Source organism: Alligator sinensis, unplaced genomic scaffold (genome assembly GCF_000455745.1).
Source record: "Alligator sinensis unplaced genomic scaffold, ASM45574v1 scaffold417_2, whole genome shotgun sequence".
Taxonomy (NCBI): Eukaryota; Metazoa; Chordata; order Crocodylia; family Alligatoridae; genus Alligator; species Alligator sinensis.
The window spans coordinates 779,543-797,399 of NW_005842456.1; the positions used below are offsets into that span (position 1 = coordinate 779,543).

At 43.9% G+C, this 17,857-nt stretch overlaps 1 protein-coding gene across 1 annotated transcript in view; it reads left to right on the plus strand.

Annotated features, from left to right (window-relative positions):
* Nucleotides 1-17,857, plus strand: part of AHI1 (Abelson helper integration site 1) — a 226,193-nt gene that overhangs the window by 28,707 nt on the left and 179,629 nt on the right. The window contains 3 exon segments of the mRNA XM_006030667.2: nucleotides 1-72; nucleotides 2,334-2,466; nucleotides 11,119-11,242. The exon segment at nucleotides 1-72 is cut by the window's left edge and continues 10 nt beyond it. Coding sequence (XP_006030729.2) covers nucleotides 1-72; nucleotides 2,334-2,466; nucleotides 11,119-11,242 — 329 coding nt within the window.

The following is a 17,857-nucleotide window of genomic DNA, read 5'->3' on the forward strand; positions in this document are numbered from 1 at the left end:
TCTAAAAAAGATAGTGAATCTGGTCCAGAAGAGAAAAAAGAGCAGTTTAAATGGACAAGACTGCCCGGGCAGGTAAGATAATAGTAAATCCATTGTCTGCTTAGAAGCTTATTTTACAGGACTGTGCAACCGGCAGCCTGTGGGCTGCATGCAGTCTCTGAGGGGTTAACCTGAGTCCCCCAGGCACTCCATCCAGGTGCTGCTCCTCCCATTGCTCTTCTGTTGCTGACATCAGAGTCTCTGGGCTCTCCTTCCCTCCAGCTTCTACTGCCTGTCCTGGCCTCTGGCAGAGCCCATGGCCTGGGGGCTGAGGGAACCCCAGGTAGCGTGGAAGTGCCTGTGTGGTACAGTGGGGGTTGCCTGTGCAGCCTGGCAGGCATGGCTGGGTGTGGTACACAGCCAGCATTCATGCCACTCAGTGTGCCATCCATGCATCAGGGGACTGTGGCTCCTGGCCACTCAGAAGTTGGACCAGTCCTGTTTTACAATATTATGCAACAAGTCTTTCATCTTAAGATAAAAATTGAAGTCCAAGCAAACGAACAGAGCAAGATATTCCTGCAAAAGGAAGTCTGAGATCTGATTTACCTGCAGATTTCTCCCCAAATAATTCTACCCTGTGGGTGTGGGAAGCTTAGCTTCCAATGCAAGAAGTAAACCTTATACAACCTTGTCTTTAAAAAAATATCCACATGCAATCTTTTATATGCAACTTTTTATGTATCTTGATTTCATTATGAATATTTAAACCCTAAAAGATGGATATAAATGATAACATCTGCCAATTTTTCATATTTCTTTAATAGCCAGAGTAATAAGAAGGAAATATTGGAGAAATTGACAACAAATTGTTTTAAAACAGCAAGGTATTTTAGGGATGAAATGGTCCATGGGGCTGAATTGGGGGGAGGGGCATGGTTTAGATTTTTTTGGTGCATAAATCTAAATTTACACAATTTTTAATGATGTTTCAAAATGTTTCACTAGATTTATTTTTTCTGTTCCACAAACAAATGGTTATACCAAATGAAGGAAACCTATAATCTTGAGAACGTTTACCTGCCATCATGAAGTGCATATCAACTTTGGCAGTTATTTAATACTAAATGTATTGATATAAATACTGTAGTAGAAATTATTTTTAAGTGATAGGGACATCCTTTTTGTTGTCTTTTTACGTGCCCTAGAAAGGTTTCAGCAAAATCAAAATGACATTTTATCAACATTGCTGCCAAGGAACTTTAAAGAATAATAAAATCCAATTAAAAAAAATCAGAGTTAAATCAAAATACATAGCTTACATGAAAAACATTAATTTGAATGCATACAGTGTGATTGTTTTGATGGAATTGTAGTAGTAAAATGGTTCCTTGTTGAAGTCATGGTTTGCTATAAGATTTTAGAAGTGCTGGTGCATGGGTTGTGTTTTGTTTTCTCTTTTCTGTTTTCTAGGTCTTTTAAATTGCTTACAGTTTTACTCCATTTCAATAGTTATTAACAAGCTCATGCCTTCAGAAAATCTAAGTAACTTTTAATTTCAAAACTGCTTTGTTAGTTTTCCACATTTCCTCTTCTGTTTGTTTTTAATAGCTGTGGTGCTAATCCAATTCCACTGAAGTCAGTAGACATCCATTGTCTTCAGTTTTGTGACCATATAAACATACTTGTAACATTGCACTGCTCTGTAAAAATGCATGCACGTTTTAAATTTTTGTTCAGCGTCTGGGGATGTTTAAAAATAGGACTGTTGTTTCTTAAGAATGAATGCTTTCATGCTACTTTACTTGTTTCCCAGTCAAAGCCATACTTCTTTTTGAAACTGTAACTGTTCCTACGGCAGCAATTGATATTGCAGGCAGGATTTAAGATGAAGGGCGCATTTTTTTAAATAAAAAATTAATTTTTTTTTCAGTGTTTACAGACGGGTACCTAAATTCATACTTAGGCACTTAAAGAATGTAAGGGGTGAGCTTCTGAGACCAAGATTAATTTAAACAGAAGTGGTGAATATTAAGCTTCTTTTAAAATCAGTGAACTTATTTTGATATTTAAAGATTGATTTGGGAGGTAACGTTGGTTTAAAATGTTGAATGGGACATCTAAAGACCTTGTTTTTTATGTAGTTATCAATAATGAAAATGAATTGAAATTAAAAAATGTGGAATGCACCATCAAGCAGAGCTACTTTAAAAATACTTGTTAAGGTTCTTTTTCCCCTTCAGTACATTAGCAGGTCTTAAATCAATTTAGAGTATAGTAAGTAAGAATGAAAAATATGCAACACTTTAAAACATTCTCAACTAGATAATAAAGGTTCTTGCCTGGAAATACAGGTTTGTCGTATACCAAACAAACACCTATTTTCACTACGAGGAGGTGATATGGGATGTTTCTGTGTTCGTTTTTCTCATGATGGAAGAACATTGGCAGCAGCTTGTGCAGGAAGAAATGGCTATCCTATTACTTGTAAGTCATAATTTTATTATATATCTGTCCAAAGTTTTATTTAAGTTTTTGATTTTAAACAGCAAATAGGTTGTAATTTTTAAAAGACGGTTTTCCTTTGGTCCATAAAGGTGTTTATTTTAACAGGTTTTTTAATTTAATATCCTAAAAATATTTTGCTTTTAGTCCACTTTGGCAAAATGTCTTTCTGATTTGATTAAGACAACACTAGCTTTTCATACCATGTTTTCTTGCATACAGCATGCACCTTTTCCCCCCAGCTTGGCCCCCCCCAAAATTGGGGTCCATGTATTAAGTAGAGAAGCTGATTTTCTGCCCAGGAAAGAAGCACCCTAGTTTTATTCCTCCTGCACAGTGCAGCAGCTGTGGTAATAGTATTCAGGCAGCTAAAGAAGTCAGTTGACTTAGCCTATCAACTGATGTCACATTTGGTGTTTTGACTGGTCCCATAGTAGAGAAGTCATGGAATTGGCATGTCCAGACATCACTTTCAAAGAGGATTTAAAGTAGCTGAAGGCATTGCCACTTTTCCACCAGCAGGTGACCTGAGCGAGTACACGTGCCAACATGCTTGGTGTTCATTGCTGATTAAGTGTCTGTATGTTCCCCTGATTCTGCCAGTGCTGGGTTTAGTGCCTGCTGCTTGTTCAAATTGTGGGTTGGTGGCAAAATTTGTGTGGGTAGGGTTTAGGTATGTTTCACTGCACAGCTTGGGCCCTCACTACCTACCTGGATATCTGTGGCATTTATGCTGCCTTCTATCATGGTCCATAACTCAGAGCTTTCGCTGCCCTTGGCAGCTGTGGATCTGTGCTTGGACATTGCCTTGCAGACCTCGCTGGCCCGGTGTCATGCTACTGACACCGGGAGGGAGGCTGAGCAGAAAATTTCACATCAGTGGCCATGATGGGTGCCATGACTACTTTTATTGGCAGCAAGAACAATGGGGCAGTTCTTACAGGGGAAAACCTCAAGTGTGTGCCAACCGCCAAAGAACAGAATGTCCATGGCTACATCTGGACCCTAGTCTGCAACAGCAGCCTCTGTCCTGAAGATCTTTTGGTCTCAGGTCATCACATTTTGGCTGGGCAGACATGGAAGTGGCTCCAAACCTTGGAATGGTATTTCTGAGCCAGAGAGATGAGCAGTGATTGGTGACAGCGGATCATCATGGCCACCTGAGACAGCAAGCAGTGTCATGCAAAATTCCGCATGTCCAGGGGTACATTATGGATAGCTGCACTAAGTTTGCCCGACACAAACTGTGGCAGACAACAGTTGTGTCAATCATTGCCTAACTGAAGTAGAACACACAACACAATTATGGTTATAGTGACTGTTCAAGGCCTCTATAGCCAAAACCAATGCCAGATCCCAGTGCAAGGTAGTGGGGGAGGGAGATGGACAGAGGAGAAGGAACAGTTTCAGTTGCCAATAAACAACTCCTCCCTGCCCAGTTTTTTTAAATACTACAGCCACAATTCTGACAAGAGGTAGAACTTTTCAACATTTCTGTTGTTTTGTTTAATAAGAGGGAAAACAAGGAAACAGATGTAATAGCAAACAAATGCATTGTAAAAGAAACAGTAGTTTACAAAATGTTCATGTAATCCATTCCTCTTCTGCAAATGTGACCACACCTCAGACTCTGCGTGGCTGTACAACATACACTCGGTGCATCGCCTACACAGCAGTCCAATTTGGTACATGGTTGGAAAGGGGGATTCCCCCAGCGTGCTGGGCCTGCTGGGACCTGTATGCTAGGACTAGGGGCTAAGGACTGTGTGCTGGCCCTGTCCCAGCGCACGGACCTTGGGGTGATGTGGTGTGGCCTGATCCAGCACACTAGCACTGTGGTCAACCATTAGGTCTGACTCCAGGGCTGTGTCCCAAATCTGGGACTGGGTACTGGCTCTGAAGACGTGTGCTGGGAGCAAGTGCAGTCCCAGACTCTGAGGATGATCCCCAAGCCAGCACATGAGGATGTACTTGGCACGCAGCCCTAGCACATGGCCCCTAGCCCCAGCATGCAACCCCCATCCCTAGCCTAGGTGTGCAGCCCCAGCACTGGAGACCCCAGACTTCAATTCTTCTGTATTCCAAGGTAAGAAAGTTTCTTCTTCTTGAGGCCTTCCAAAAATAAGGTGCAAGTAATTTTAGGGGTGTATTATATGCAAGAAAATATGATAATTCTTTTAGTGCACAGAAATAGTGGCAGTCCTCCCTAGGCTGCTACTTTCTGCACCCTCCATTCTGAGTCATTTGGTTTCACTAAGTTCTCCACTTGGCCCCTTGCCTGAGAAGGTAGTAGGAGTGACCTTCAGCCTCCTGGTAAACAGCACATTAGGGGTAAATAAGGGCAGTTTATTATAGGCAACGTATTTCAAACAAGTGAAGAAATGAGAAATAAAGCTACTTTTAAATCCTCAGATCTGCCCTGTGACCAATCAGAGCAGACCACTGTAGCAGTTCAGGGTCCCCTGTAAGCAGCCACAGCATTGACTGCAATATCCCAGACCCCTCTAAATGCTGACTAGTTGTACTGTCCAAGACTCCTCCAAATGCTGATAGTGGCCCCAAAAGTCAGTCTGGAGAGCAATCCCTCTGGCCCGTAATCATGGTGAACTCAGTTTGTGAAGTTCAGGGTTGTTTCACAGTGGAAAAGGACAAGTCACAGGGAAGGCAGGGGACCTTGAGTCCATGCAGGGTTGGGGTTGGGGGGAGGGAACATAGCAGACTCCCCGCCCCACACCCAAAAGAATCCTTGAGCAAGCAACATACAGCTGGTACAGTTGCAGTCACTTCATAGGTGTGGTCTACCAATCCCCTCAAGGCAATAGCAGGCAGGGGAGAGGGATGCTTGCTTTCTTTGCATTCTCAGACTGCATTTTCAGCAGTTCAGGGCTGACAGTCTGCAACCTTTTTGATTTATTGCCATACAGTTTTAACTTAGGGACAGACCAGTCAGCTTCCTTTGTCTTGTGTCAGTCTCCCCAAGCAAGGTGGTTGTACCATGTAGTGAGGTACATGTTCTCTGATAGTCCAGGGAAGAGCCAAACACACTGGTAATATTGTAGCATGCCTGATGTCTTCAGGAGTCAAAGTCATCAGAACTATCATCTCTCACAGCAAGCAAAGACTGCTGGCCTGTGACATGTAGCAGCGAACAGATGCTGTCTCTTCTGTGGGGTCAGATGGATAAGGGTGTTAGCATCTTGTAGTTCGAGACACGGGGCATAAGGGGTCCCAACACAAGAAATCACAGCAGACTGCCCCTAGCAACATCAGCTGGCCTCCTGAGTTTCATGGCCTGGGAGTTCAGAGGCCCTGGCTGTACCCTTTGGTTGTTTGCCTGATGGCTGCCCCAGCATGCTCCCCACTTCCCCAGATCCTTAGGGAGCACAGGAGATGGTGAACTTACCATGTGGAGAGTATGCAGGGCAAATGAGTCTGCCTACTGGCTGGATGGCCTTGCAAGTTGGAACTTTTTGGGGGAGTTCTTCATGCTATTCTCTCCTACTTTCTGACTGGATACCTGCAAATAGCAGCAATGGCCCCTCACAACAGATAACGGTCCCAAGACATGGTCAGAGAGTGGTGCATAGAAAGCTCCCAAGCAAAGGAAGACTCATGCCTACACAAAGATGGACATATGGGTTTCTGTGGTGCAGTGTAGGTGCTCCTGGGTTATGGAAGCCAGGCAATGGAGGGAGGAAGAAAGAGGGTACTGCTGCTAGTGCTTGACCATAGTCAGTGACAGGATCAAGGAGTTCCAGCGCTGACAGGACCAAGGTGGAGGTTCCCTCCTCTGTTAGTCCTGCCATCCCTGACCCAGTCAGAAACCTCCCAGTCTCACTCGCCTGCCATGCCTTGTTGGAAAAAAGAGTTTATTTGGAAGGTGTCTTGCCTCTTCCCTAAAGCAGAGGGTGGGAGGAATCCTAAGGGAAGGTCTTACCACCTTGCAGAACTCTCAGAATACATTGGCTCCCTGGGTTTCCTGTATTGTTTGCACCAGCCACTCTAAGTCTTAGTCCTAGGGGCTTCCAAACCCTGTTTCTCTCTCTCAGTCCATCTGTCTTTGGCTCTGAGCTATTCCTGGACTTCTACTCCTCTGGGGAACTCCAACTTAGGACCCTGAGCTTTGCAGCTGCACTTCCTAATGCTCTAAGCTACTGCAGCAGGTCTTTTGGCCCTTCTTGTTCTTGGACTATGTTGCCTGTAGCTCCAGCCTTCACCATGGGACAGATATCAGGCAGGGTGCTGGGACACCCCATTATTTGGCTTCCACATCTCCCCTTACAGCTGCTCTCAGTACACAGGGTGTCTGTCAAACAAAAAGAGAAAAACTCAAAACTCCTCAGGGTAAATGGACACTGTCTTAGCTTAGGGTTTTGCCCATGGGTTTGCTATTCAAAAGTAAGGAACAAAGAAAAATCCTCAACAGACTCCTCATTCTGGGGTTACTTACTGTGTTCACCAAGGCCTCCTCATCCCTCTGGCAGAGGTGAGCCAGGCTTCCTTGCAGGTAGACTGCCCCACTGTCTCCTGGGGTAGACTTTTAGCTCTCCAACCCCCTTTCCCTTTTTGGTCATGCCTACTTACCCACATCTGGCCCTCAATGGCCTTAAAAGTCCTGATTTTAAAGGGTCCAGGCCTTTTCTCTCTATTCTTTGTAACAGGGACTTGACTCCCTGTTGCAGGTGCACTATTATGTGCACTACATGGGCATTGCCAAGTGCACGTAGGAGCTGCCCAGGGAGTCAGTGAGGGTTTGAGCAAGAGTTCATAGATCGCCTTGTGTCTGTCTTTAATTTGCCGAAAGAGGCTCATTGCATTACCCAGCAATACAACCCAGAAGTGGGACTATGTAGTGGCCCCTGGGGGGCATATGTTATCACTGAGATATGCTGTCCCATGGGACCCTTTCAGGGCAAAAATTGGCATAACTCCACAACCATCAGACAGCCAGACCCCACAGGGCTAGGACCAAGTCCAGCCCCAGACCAGCCTCATACACTGTCCCAGTTCTGTGCATGGTTGGGGGGGCGGAGAAGGTGTTGACTTCTATGCCATGGCAATTAATGCTACCGCCTCTCTATTCCCGCCCCCCCATGCCAAATTTCCAGATCTCTTGTATAATGTGTGTGTCATAGATTTTATAGACATTAGGGCTGGAAGGGACCTTGGAAGATCATTGAGTCCAGCCCCTTGCCCCAGGGGCAGGAAGTGAGCTAGGGTCAAAGGATCCCACCAAGATAGACGTCCAAATGTTTCTTAAAAGACTCCAGAGTAGGTGCTTGCGCCACCTCTGGAGGGAGTCTATTCCAGGTCATGGGGGCTCGGACAGTAAAGAAGTTTTTCCTTATTCCAGCCTGAAATGGTCTTGGAGGAGTTTGTGACCGTTTGATCTTGTCATCCTTTGGGGCGCTCTGGTGAGCAGGTGTTCCCCCAGATCCTGGTGTACACCCCTTATATACTTATAAGCAGAAATTTTTCAATTTTCTCAGCTGGTTTTTAGGGGAAAGGAGTGGGTTACATGTGTGAAAATACAGTATGTTTCTGGTAGTGGGTGACTGAGGTGGCAAGTGGGCAATTAACTTAAAAGGCATCAATCATTAACTAATTTAAGTGGGACCGGCAACACAATGATGATTAAAGACCTCACAGTAAATACTAAAGACACCTCCCCAAAAACAATGTCTATTCTACTAATCACCCTCTTTGCTTGTGGTAGGGCCTTTTAACACTTCATGCTGTTACATGGGATGGGGAGAGTAGACCATGGTAGAGTGCTCCCCAAGCCATTCCAGTGCAGCCCTAAATTGCAGTTCCCCAAATAGAACATCACTCCATCCCATCTGTAACAGTGTCCCACTATTTATCACCCCCCAGGATCCATCCTGATTGCAGGCTGGGTCTTCTGGGCCATTAGGTCTGTATTGGGAGACAGCTGACTGGGATGCTGAATGGGGAGGACAGCAGCAGGAAATTCCAGGCCCTCGTCCACTTCAGATTCTGCACATCTCCAGTGGGAGGCCAGTCTTGGCAGGATAGACTGGGAGTCCCCAATTTGGCTTATCACCTGGGTTGCTGTGCTGACCTGGGAGAGCTGCATGTCTTCGAATGGTCACATTGGAGCCTTTGTTGCACTCCTAGATGGTGATGTAGGCTGCTGTGCCCACTGTGTTTTCAGACTGGACCATGTTGCTGACTACAAAGATGTGGGATTGTTCCTTACTGTGGGCACATGTGACCATGCATGAGCCGAACGCACAGTTGCTGTCCTGTGTCTTTATGAACTGCTGTCTCCATACCTTGCACTTTGTCCCGTTAGGGTCATGATCTGGGCTCCTATTTCCATAGTGATTCACTGATACACCCTCTTGTTTTGGTGGCTTAATGGGAGTGCTGCTGATTCTTGCTTTTACCCTAGATAGTGATAGATCAACTACAGCCTCCTTGGCCCAGTTTCTGCCAGGCTTGTTCCAGAGACTGGACTCGTCAGACTGAGGGGCCATGGTAGAGGAAGGGTGGATGGGTGTATGAGGGACTGGGAGTCCTGTATGAGTCTGATGGGTCCTGGAGGTTCGTGGTGATCGTTGGTGTTCAGAATGCAGAATCCAGTGCTGGTCTTGAGTGGGTGGTGAGCACACAATGGCTGGCAAATTGCCGTGCAGGGCAATTAATAAGTGGAAATCTGACACCTGTTGGCATTAGAGTTCTGTGGTAAGGGCCAGAGTGGCTGGACAGAATACAAGAGGGGTCCAACTTGGGGCTGAAGTGGTACACTGCGAGATGCCTGCAGAACTGACTAGTCCACCAACCCCATGAAAATATAGTGGGATGCCCATTTAAGTGCTTGTTATGATAAGGTGGTACAAACTGTTAATAGGTCTTATTACACAAATGCTTTTGGGGATTTATCTCACAACAAGCAGCACGATCGTTCTGTACGCTAGCACTTCATTCTGCATTAAAACATTTTCTGCCATAAGAGTGACATTAGTTTACACCTTTTAATAGCTCATTGCTCTTTATAGATGTTAAAGATCATCTTTCTTTTTTAATGGTCTTGATTTTTTCATCAGTCAAGCTAACCCTCCTTAGGACAATGTTGCTGTCTGCTAGCTGCTGCTTGTTTGTTTCACAGATTCTTTAGCTCTTTAGCTTAGATTTTTTTTAGCCCTGTAGCATAGACTTTTCAGTTCTTTTTCAAAATCACGTCCATCCCTGAAGACCAGTCTTCAGCAACAGCTAGGGGTTCATCTTTAGTTAAGTAGGAAAGGAAGGTCGAGTCATCTGAAGATTGTTTTGTTGCTGCTCTGTTCAGCCTTACTTCTGATAAAATCTTTTTTTCTTTATTCTGCCTTTCAAAAGCTAGGTGCATATTATAATCAGGAGTGCATTTGTATGCAAGAAAATATGATATTTGGTAATATATATGACTAATTTTAAAGACAGACAGAAGGCAACATAGAGATGAACCTTATAGACCAACTAAATCAGAGATGCATAAGCTTCTGTGAACCAGAGCTCACTTCATCAGATGTGATATTACATTATTTCTATACCTCTAACAATCTCACAAAAATTTTAGATGTTTGGGATCTACCAGGAATCAACATTTGAAGTGGAATAATTAATCCATGTCTTAAACAACTTTTTTCTGACAAAAGCATCTGAATTAGTTTGCATGACGTGCCAGGCATAACGCTGGAGGTGCCAGACTGTCTTCCTCTCAGAAATCCCAATGTTGACTAACAAGAGTCTCTGCTCATTAGATTCTGGGTCATTTATGTACAATGGTTGTCTGTTGCGCTGTATGTTATGAGATTTGATTTGCAGAGAAAAAGATTTTCTTTGTGCATGGAACAAAAGGTTAAACCTTTAAATGCAAATATAAGAACACCCTCCTTCAGGCATAGGGAGAGTCTGAGGAAGGGTGTTTGTGCTCAAAATTTTTCCAACTATTTAGTTGGCCTAATAAGAGATATCACATCTATCCCTAAGAACTTTGTCTGCCTATGTTCTTTGACCAACACAGCTGCAACCAACAACCCTAAAATATAAGAACAGTAACTCTGAAGTTTAATTACGTTGCTTCACTACAAAATGTGACAGCCACCAAAAAAAGTTACCTGGATGTTAGTGGTCTTCTGTAGCTGCAGATGTGGTAATTGAATTTAAAAAAATAAAAATTCTTTATATAAAAGTTAATCACTGAAGACTTAAGCTGTATTTCCTAATACATTAAAAATTAAAGGGTTAATGCACTTGTGACATATCTCTGAACCACTAGATGGAAGTAGATGCTTGCAGACTTGCATTAAATTTATTGACTTTGTAAAACCAGTAGCTATTTAATCGTATTTGCTTAAAATTAGGAGCCAGTGAAATTGAATTCACTTATGCCAGTAATGATGTATCCCTAGGAACAGAACTAGCTTTGTAGTAATTGTCACAAGTGTCAATGAAATGGAAATCATCCATAGTTGAAGAGTCTAATTTGTATAGGAACATGCAGTTATATAAGACTTTATATATGAAATCTTGAAGTTATATGGTTGTTCTTTGAGAATTGAGGCTGTATTATTGAATGCCTGAATTAAAATATTATCAAAATGTTAACTTTTTTATTTACATTTTAATTAGTGTATGAGATTCCTTCTGGACAATACTTGAGAGAATTTTATGGACACCTTAACATTGTATATGATCTTTGTTGGTCCAAAGATAATAAGTACCTCCTTACTGCATCCTCTGATGGCACCGTCAGGTTGGTATGATGGAATTGGTTTACATTTGTAATCTTGTCAAAAGCCTCTATAGGCAGAGTCTGTCTAGTTGGCTAGGTACAGACATTCAAAAAGCCCGAGGTGGAATTGATCTAAGTTACATGGTTTTCTGTAAGCGTCGTAATTTAGATTGGTACCAAACAGAGCACACAGTCACCCTGTGGTAAGGGATGCGGATCTTAGACTGGGTTCCAACATTTTTGAACTAGTCTATGTGTGCCGAGCTTCTGTTCTGCTATGGGCATAGACCAGTTTTGAACTTCTGTTCTGTTACCACTGTAGGCTGGTTTCTAATCACTTATACTGGTAAAAGTATGCTGTCTGTACCTGGCCATTGTGTTTGTTACGAACTTGCTGTTCAACTTTTAATAATTTATTTATTTATTATCATTATCAGAAATTTGTGACAGAATTACAGCCTCTTGAGAACTGTTTATAATGTTTACTTTTAATACATACTTTTAGTATAGTGTTTGGGGCTGAGATTTTCAAATATAGGAATCAGACTGTAAGCTCCTAAATTCATATTCCCTCACCTAAATAAGTGACCTGATTTTTTTCAGAAATCTTGGGCGCTCATTGGCTTTTATAGAAATCAGTGGGACTCTTAGAATATTCAGTACTTGATATTTACTCTTAATATATATTAATCTTTCCATCGTAAAGCAGCATCAGGGTTGGAATTTTGAACACAGAAGGCAGGACATTTAAAATTTAGGATTGAAATATCCAGTTTAATTTTGCTTCATTGCAGATATGTGTAGTAATATGAATTCCAGTTACATTACTATATAAGGATTGTGGTGAAGGACTGCTTTCAGTACCTTCACTCTTAAATTTAGAGGCGAGAAATGCAAGAAGTTATGCAATATTAGAGTTAAAAGTATCATTTCCATGTGGTTTTTAACGCCCCCTTCCCACCAAAAAAGAGGAAAATATGGTTATGACACTTCATAATTGAATTATGAACAAATCCAAAAGTTTTCAACTGCACTACTGTTTAGCTACTCCTACCTGTTGCTTCCATTTTGTAACTCCATAGTTCTACAAGCAGTTGCATCATTTAAAATACCAAAAAAATTGTTGCATGATACTTACATGTGGAAGTGTTAACTGTTGGAGAAGGGGAAAGATGAAGTAAAGAACTTTTTGGAGTGATTGTCCACATGGCTTCCACTCAGTACAAATACGCACATGGTCAGGCTTTTTTTTTTGTTTTGTTTTTTTTTGTCCAACAGTATTTACTAGGGCTCTTCCTGTTACCTAGGTGTCCCACCATCCAAGGACATACAAGTAAGAAGAGACCCAACTGTCCTTTAGTTACTACTTAACACTCACGGCAACAAGATGATACTACTCTCTATCCATCGCTCTATATACAGTGTTAATGTTGAAAGCTCCATATTGTATTAAGTTATTGCTTATTGCTTTAGGACATGGATGTCAAAGATGTGGCCCATGGGGCTGATGGGTGGGTGGGAAATTTGCGAGCAGGCCCCACTGCTGAAGTCCAAGGTGTGAAGTCCCGCTGGGGATACATTTAGCCACAGATGGGTCCAGATTTGACCTGTGAAAAGCCCCAGTCCAGATCTGGCCCAAGGGCCTGGATGAGTTTGAAAACTTTGCCTGAGAACATCTTAGATAGTTTCAGTCACCCTGAAACTTAAGCTGGGAGAGTTTTCCCTGCCCTCCCGTATTAGCAATATGACTGAAGCTAAATTTCTAGGGATTATACTTGCCCCTCTATATCACTTTTGAAGATTCACAATGAGACAAACCCTCAATGCTCATGGAGTAGAGGAAGGGTGTCATGATGCCCAGCCTCTGTGAGAGGAAGTAGACACTGGGTCCTCTCTGTGCCCACCCCAGTGTCCCAGAACCATTCCCCATGGTCCCTTCCACCAGCTCCAGAACCATGGGAATAATGGAGATACCAGCTGACCTGAAAAGCTCAGTCCCTGTGTGACCGTTCCTGTACTCTGAGCAGTGCACTGTGGCACAACCAAGTGAATGGGCAGATGCAGTGACATGCATTTTCAGCCTGGCTTGTTTCCTGCGTCTTCCCATGCTCCTGGAACTGGTGGGAGGGACCTTGGAAAAGTGGTGACTCCAGTTACTAGCATTCAAGCTCCTGCAGGAATAGCTACAGGGCAGCGGCAGGGGCCATGCTTAAACCCTTGGGTACAGACTGAGGTCAGGAAGGGGGTAGACAAAAGAAAGAGTGAGGCATGGCAGGGTTCTTTCTCCATTGCCTTCACCTAGTAGCAGCATCAGCACCAATAGCCATTATCGCAACTTCTTCCTCCTGCTGAGACAGTTACGTCCTTCAGAGGCTCCCCCAAGCTCCCTAGTGTGCCCTGCGGAGCATCTTTTACCAGTACCGTGCACCACCCCCGTGCTGTGCTATCCTTGAGATCCTTTTACAGGTGTTGTGGGGTAAGAGAAGGTAAGCACTGTAAGAAATAAATTCGTCTTTAAATGGGGTGTCACTAATTTCCAAAAAAGTGATGTTCCTTCAATCTAAAAAGTTTGAGAACCACTGCTGTATACCTTCTCCAAAGAGACACTGTGGAAAATGATAGACTGGTCAATTAGTCAACTTCAGATTTTGGTAAGAAGTGATGGGTAAAAAATGCCACACAGGAAGAACAGTTGATTCTAGCTGCAGGCTTCTTGCCAGATGAAGTAGTAAATCTTCTATGATTGCCTCAGTGGATAAGTCTAAGATACTCCAGCCAGGACCTCACTGGGCACCTGTACACATGCAGTGAAGCTGCTCTGACATGCTGTAATTACAGCGCATCAGAGCAGCCTTGCTGCATGTGTATGAGGTCCTGGAGTATCTTAGATCAATTGAGTCTACTGGAGTGTGGTAATTACCATGCTCCAGCAGACTCAAGCATCATGTGTATCAGTGTCCCTGCACTGGAAAATGGCAGCAGGGGCACTTTAACTAAAGGTTATCAAATGAGCTTTAGTTTAAGCATCCCTGCCACCATTTTTCAATGGGGGGACATTGATACACGATACTCTCTGGGTGCTTTAATTAGAGTGACTCTCAGAAATGCTGTTATTAAAGCACCTCCCCACACACTCTTGGAGCATGTATATGTGCCCATTAAGTGCATCACCGGTGTTTTGGCTGTATCTCTGGAAGTGGGGACATAAGACATTTGATACTCTCTTGAATATCTTGTGCTTACATATTCCTGGCAGACTCACTGTGTTGTTGCAGTCTGTAAAACACCTGTGGCAAATACCAGCATTCATTTTAGTTATATCCAAACTAGTTGACAGTGGATACTAGGTCCTTCCTAGGGGATCTGCATATTTTTATTTCCACCCAGTATCAGGTTGGCTTGTGGTGGCTGCTGTCCTGGAAAGGTCAGAACAACAAGGACCTCCTAGATCTCTACTGCAGGGAAAAGAACCTGAAGAAACAAAACCTTTATGGGTATAAGGGTTACTAATGAGTCAACCCCCAGATCCATATAACTTAATTATTAAATCGTCCTCTTAAGGTAGGGTAACTTGAAGTGAGATAAGTTGTTATTAACTGGGATGTGGGTTGTCAAGCCTACTGGTTAGGTTCTTGTCTAGGGATCATAGTCACAAAGGCAAAGTACAGACAGTCAAAAAGCCTGAGGCTGAATCTATGCAATCGTTGCAGGTTAGTCTAAGCTGTGTAGATTGAACTGGTAAACAAGTGAACAGAAATTCACTTTTGATTCTGGAAATGCAGCCACATGCCTGCAGTGGCCCAGGCCAGAAGCCAGTACTTAGAGCGTGCCTCCTTGCTCAGCTGGAACAGACAGCTTCAGCCAAGACTTGACCACCCACCCTGGGAGGGGTTGTTTGCAAGGGAGGTGCAAAGCATCCTGGGATGCTGGGGGACTGTGAGTTAATGTGAATCTGGAGGAGATATGGGACAGAAGTTTAATGAACCAATTTAACCTAAATCATTTAAGTCTGATACTACATCTGTCCAGGTTTATCTTAAACTGGTGTCAGCCACTTCAAAAGGGGTTTACATGCACTGAACTTCTGTTCTGTTACAGATTTGAACCAGTTTTCAATCAGTTTATGTGTAATTTCTGTCCCTAGCCAAGCTGAGACACTAGCCCAGAGAAAGGGCTAGTTTAGGAGTCAAGAGCTGAGAACTGTAGTCAGAGCAAGCCAAATGTCAGAAGCCAGATATAGATACTAGGAGCACAGGAAGAAGGAACTAAAGTAGGGACTGCACTGAAGGCAGTCTTACTGATCCTAGTAAGAGGGTGGACTACAGGCTCACTAGGAGACTTTTGCAGACAGCTTATCTTCTCCCTTAGTGGTTTTAAGGCTGTGTTTGGGGTGAGAGTCACTTCTTGCAAGCACAGCAGCCAATGACTGACTGAAAAATAGATGACTCATTTCCAGCTGGAGTGGTGATCTGTCAATCATAGCTATTGCAGTCTGTGGATAAATTACCACAGGAATGTGGAAAGGAATTTAAGGGCAGCTGAAAACTCTCTTTCCTATATGCTGTACTGACCTCATCTCACTCCTACAGTACATACAATGGATATTATCAATAAGAGTCTTCCTGGCTTAAATTGTAAAACTGCAATTGAAGATCTCTTTGAGATCAATTTATTTTTCTTTACATACGTGAGATACTCTATTTGTTAAAGAATGTCAGAGTGATTTTGTTTTCAGTAGGTCTGTTAGTTTCCAGGTCCAAGAAAAAAATCAACATGATGGCAAACTTCCTTTAGATGGTGTCTTTCTATCTGGTGTAATTGCCACAAAAAGGATGTAAAGGCTAAGGCTGTGTGAAATTTTGACAGGTGTTTTGTTTTGAAACTGTTTCAACGCATTTCGAGCTTCAGACAGCGAAATCGAAACAAAACACAAGGTTTCGAAACAGCTTCGAAATGAAGTGAGGGCACTCGAGACGTTTCAAAAGTTTCAAACCATTTTGAGTTTCGAAGCTGAGCTTGCTGCGGCTAAACAGAAACTAAGGAGAGGGACGGGGAAGGACTGCTCTCTGATATTGACATCTAGCTCCCTGTTCAATTCCCTAGCTCTCTGATCGCTTCCCCCAGCTCTCTGATCATTTCCTCAGCCATTCCTGCGGGGCGCGGGCCACCAGTCTGCGCACAGGGTTTCAGCAGGTTGCTACTGAAACTGCAGCAGCAGCCTGCTGAAACCCAGGGCACAGATCCAGGAGCCTGCGCTGCCCAGGAAGAGCTGGGGGAAATGATCAGGGGGTTGGGGAATCGAACCGGGAGCTGGGGGAATGTTCAGGTTCCTGAACATTCCCTGAGTTCCTGGTTGGATTCCCCAGTTCCCTGATCTTTCCCTCAGCTCTTTGATCACTTCCCCCAGCTATTCCCTGGGGGACATGGGCCCTTGGATGATGCGAGATGACAGCAGGATGTCACTGCTGGTTGGAACTGGCACTGGGCACAGCCCGTGCTGAGCTCCGGGAAGCCTGGTGCTGCCCCAGCTGGCAGCATGCTGTCATCCCATGTGCAGATCTTGGGGTCCATGCTCCCTGGGAGGGTTGTGGGGCTGTGCCAGACTCCTCCTGGGGGGTGCAGGTCTCTGGATCTGCGTTTGGGATGACACCAGGCTGCTGCTGCCAGCCCTGAGCACAGCCCATGTCAAGCACCAGGGAGCCTGGTGCTGCCGCTGGCCCTAGCCGGCAGTGGTAGCCTGCTGTCATCCTCTGCGTAGATCCAGGGGCCCGCACCCCCAGGGAAGACTTCGGGGCTGTGCTGGACTCCTCCCAGGGGGTGCGGGCCCCTGGATCTGCGTGCAGGATGACAGCAGGCTACTGCTGCCGGCAAGTGATGTGAGTTCTGCTTTGAACAGTTTGAGGTGCAGTTTCCCAGAAACCCCTGCATATATCTCCATGAAACTTGGCAGGCTTCATGCCGTCATAAGGGGCTGTTATCTCTGCAATTTCCATCCAAATCAGGCAAGAAATGACAAAGTTATAGGCATTTTCATGATTCCACATTATAGCCTATGGGCAAAATGTCGAAACAGCGAAACAGTTTTGATGAAATGAAACGGACAGTATTTCAAAATGAAGCGAAGCAATGAAATGAAACACTGTTCCTTCGAAACAGTGAAACAGAAGTCAAAATTAAATTATGCACAGCCCTAGTAAAAATTATTAAGAAAGAAACAACAGTCCCATTCTTGCCCCTGTGCTTCTGCTGCTATAGAATCAGAGTTTTCCTCTTGACTGGACTTTTGATGCTAGTGTTGACAGCCAGGAAATATCTTAATTATCTCTGCTTTTTTGCTGCATTCTTTTTCCCCTTGACAGTGGCTTCATTTTCAGAACCATGACTTTGGCTTATTTTGAACCAATAGGTTCAGTGACTTGTAAATGAGGGACATCTCTATCTCTCTTTTGAGGGATACTTCTCAGATAGTGTTGAAGTAGAAAGTGGACTTCCTGGTATGAACTGAAGCAGTCAGAGACATACTCTTTGAGTTCAGAAGCAGGGTGGAATTTTCAATTCGAAGAAAACGGCCGGAGTTTCAGTCTGGACCTATTGAATCCCAACAAAATAGTCTGGCATTTCAAGTTTGGAATGCCG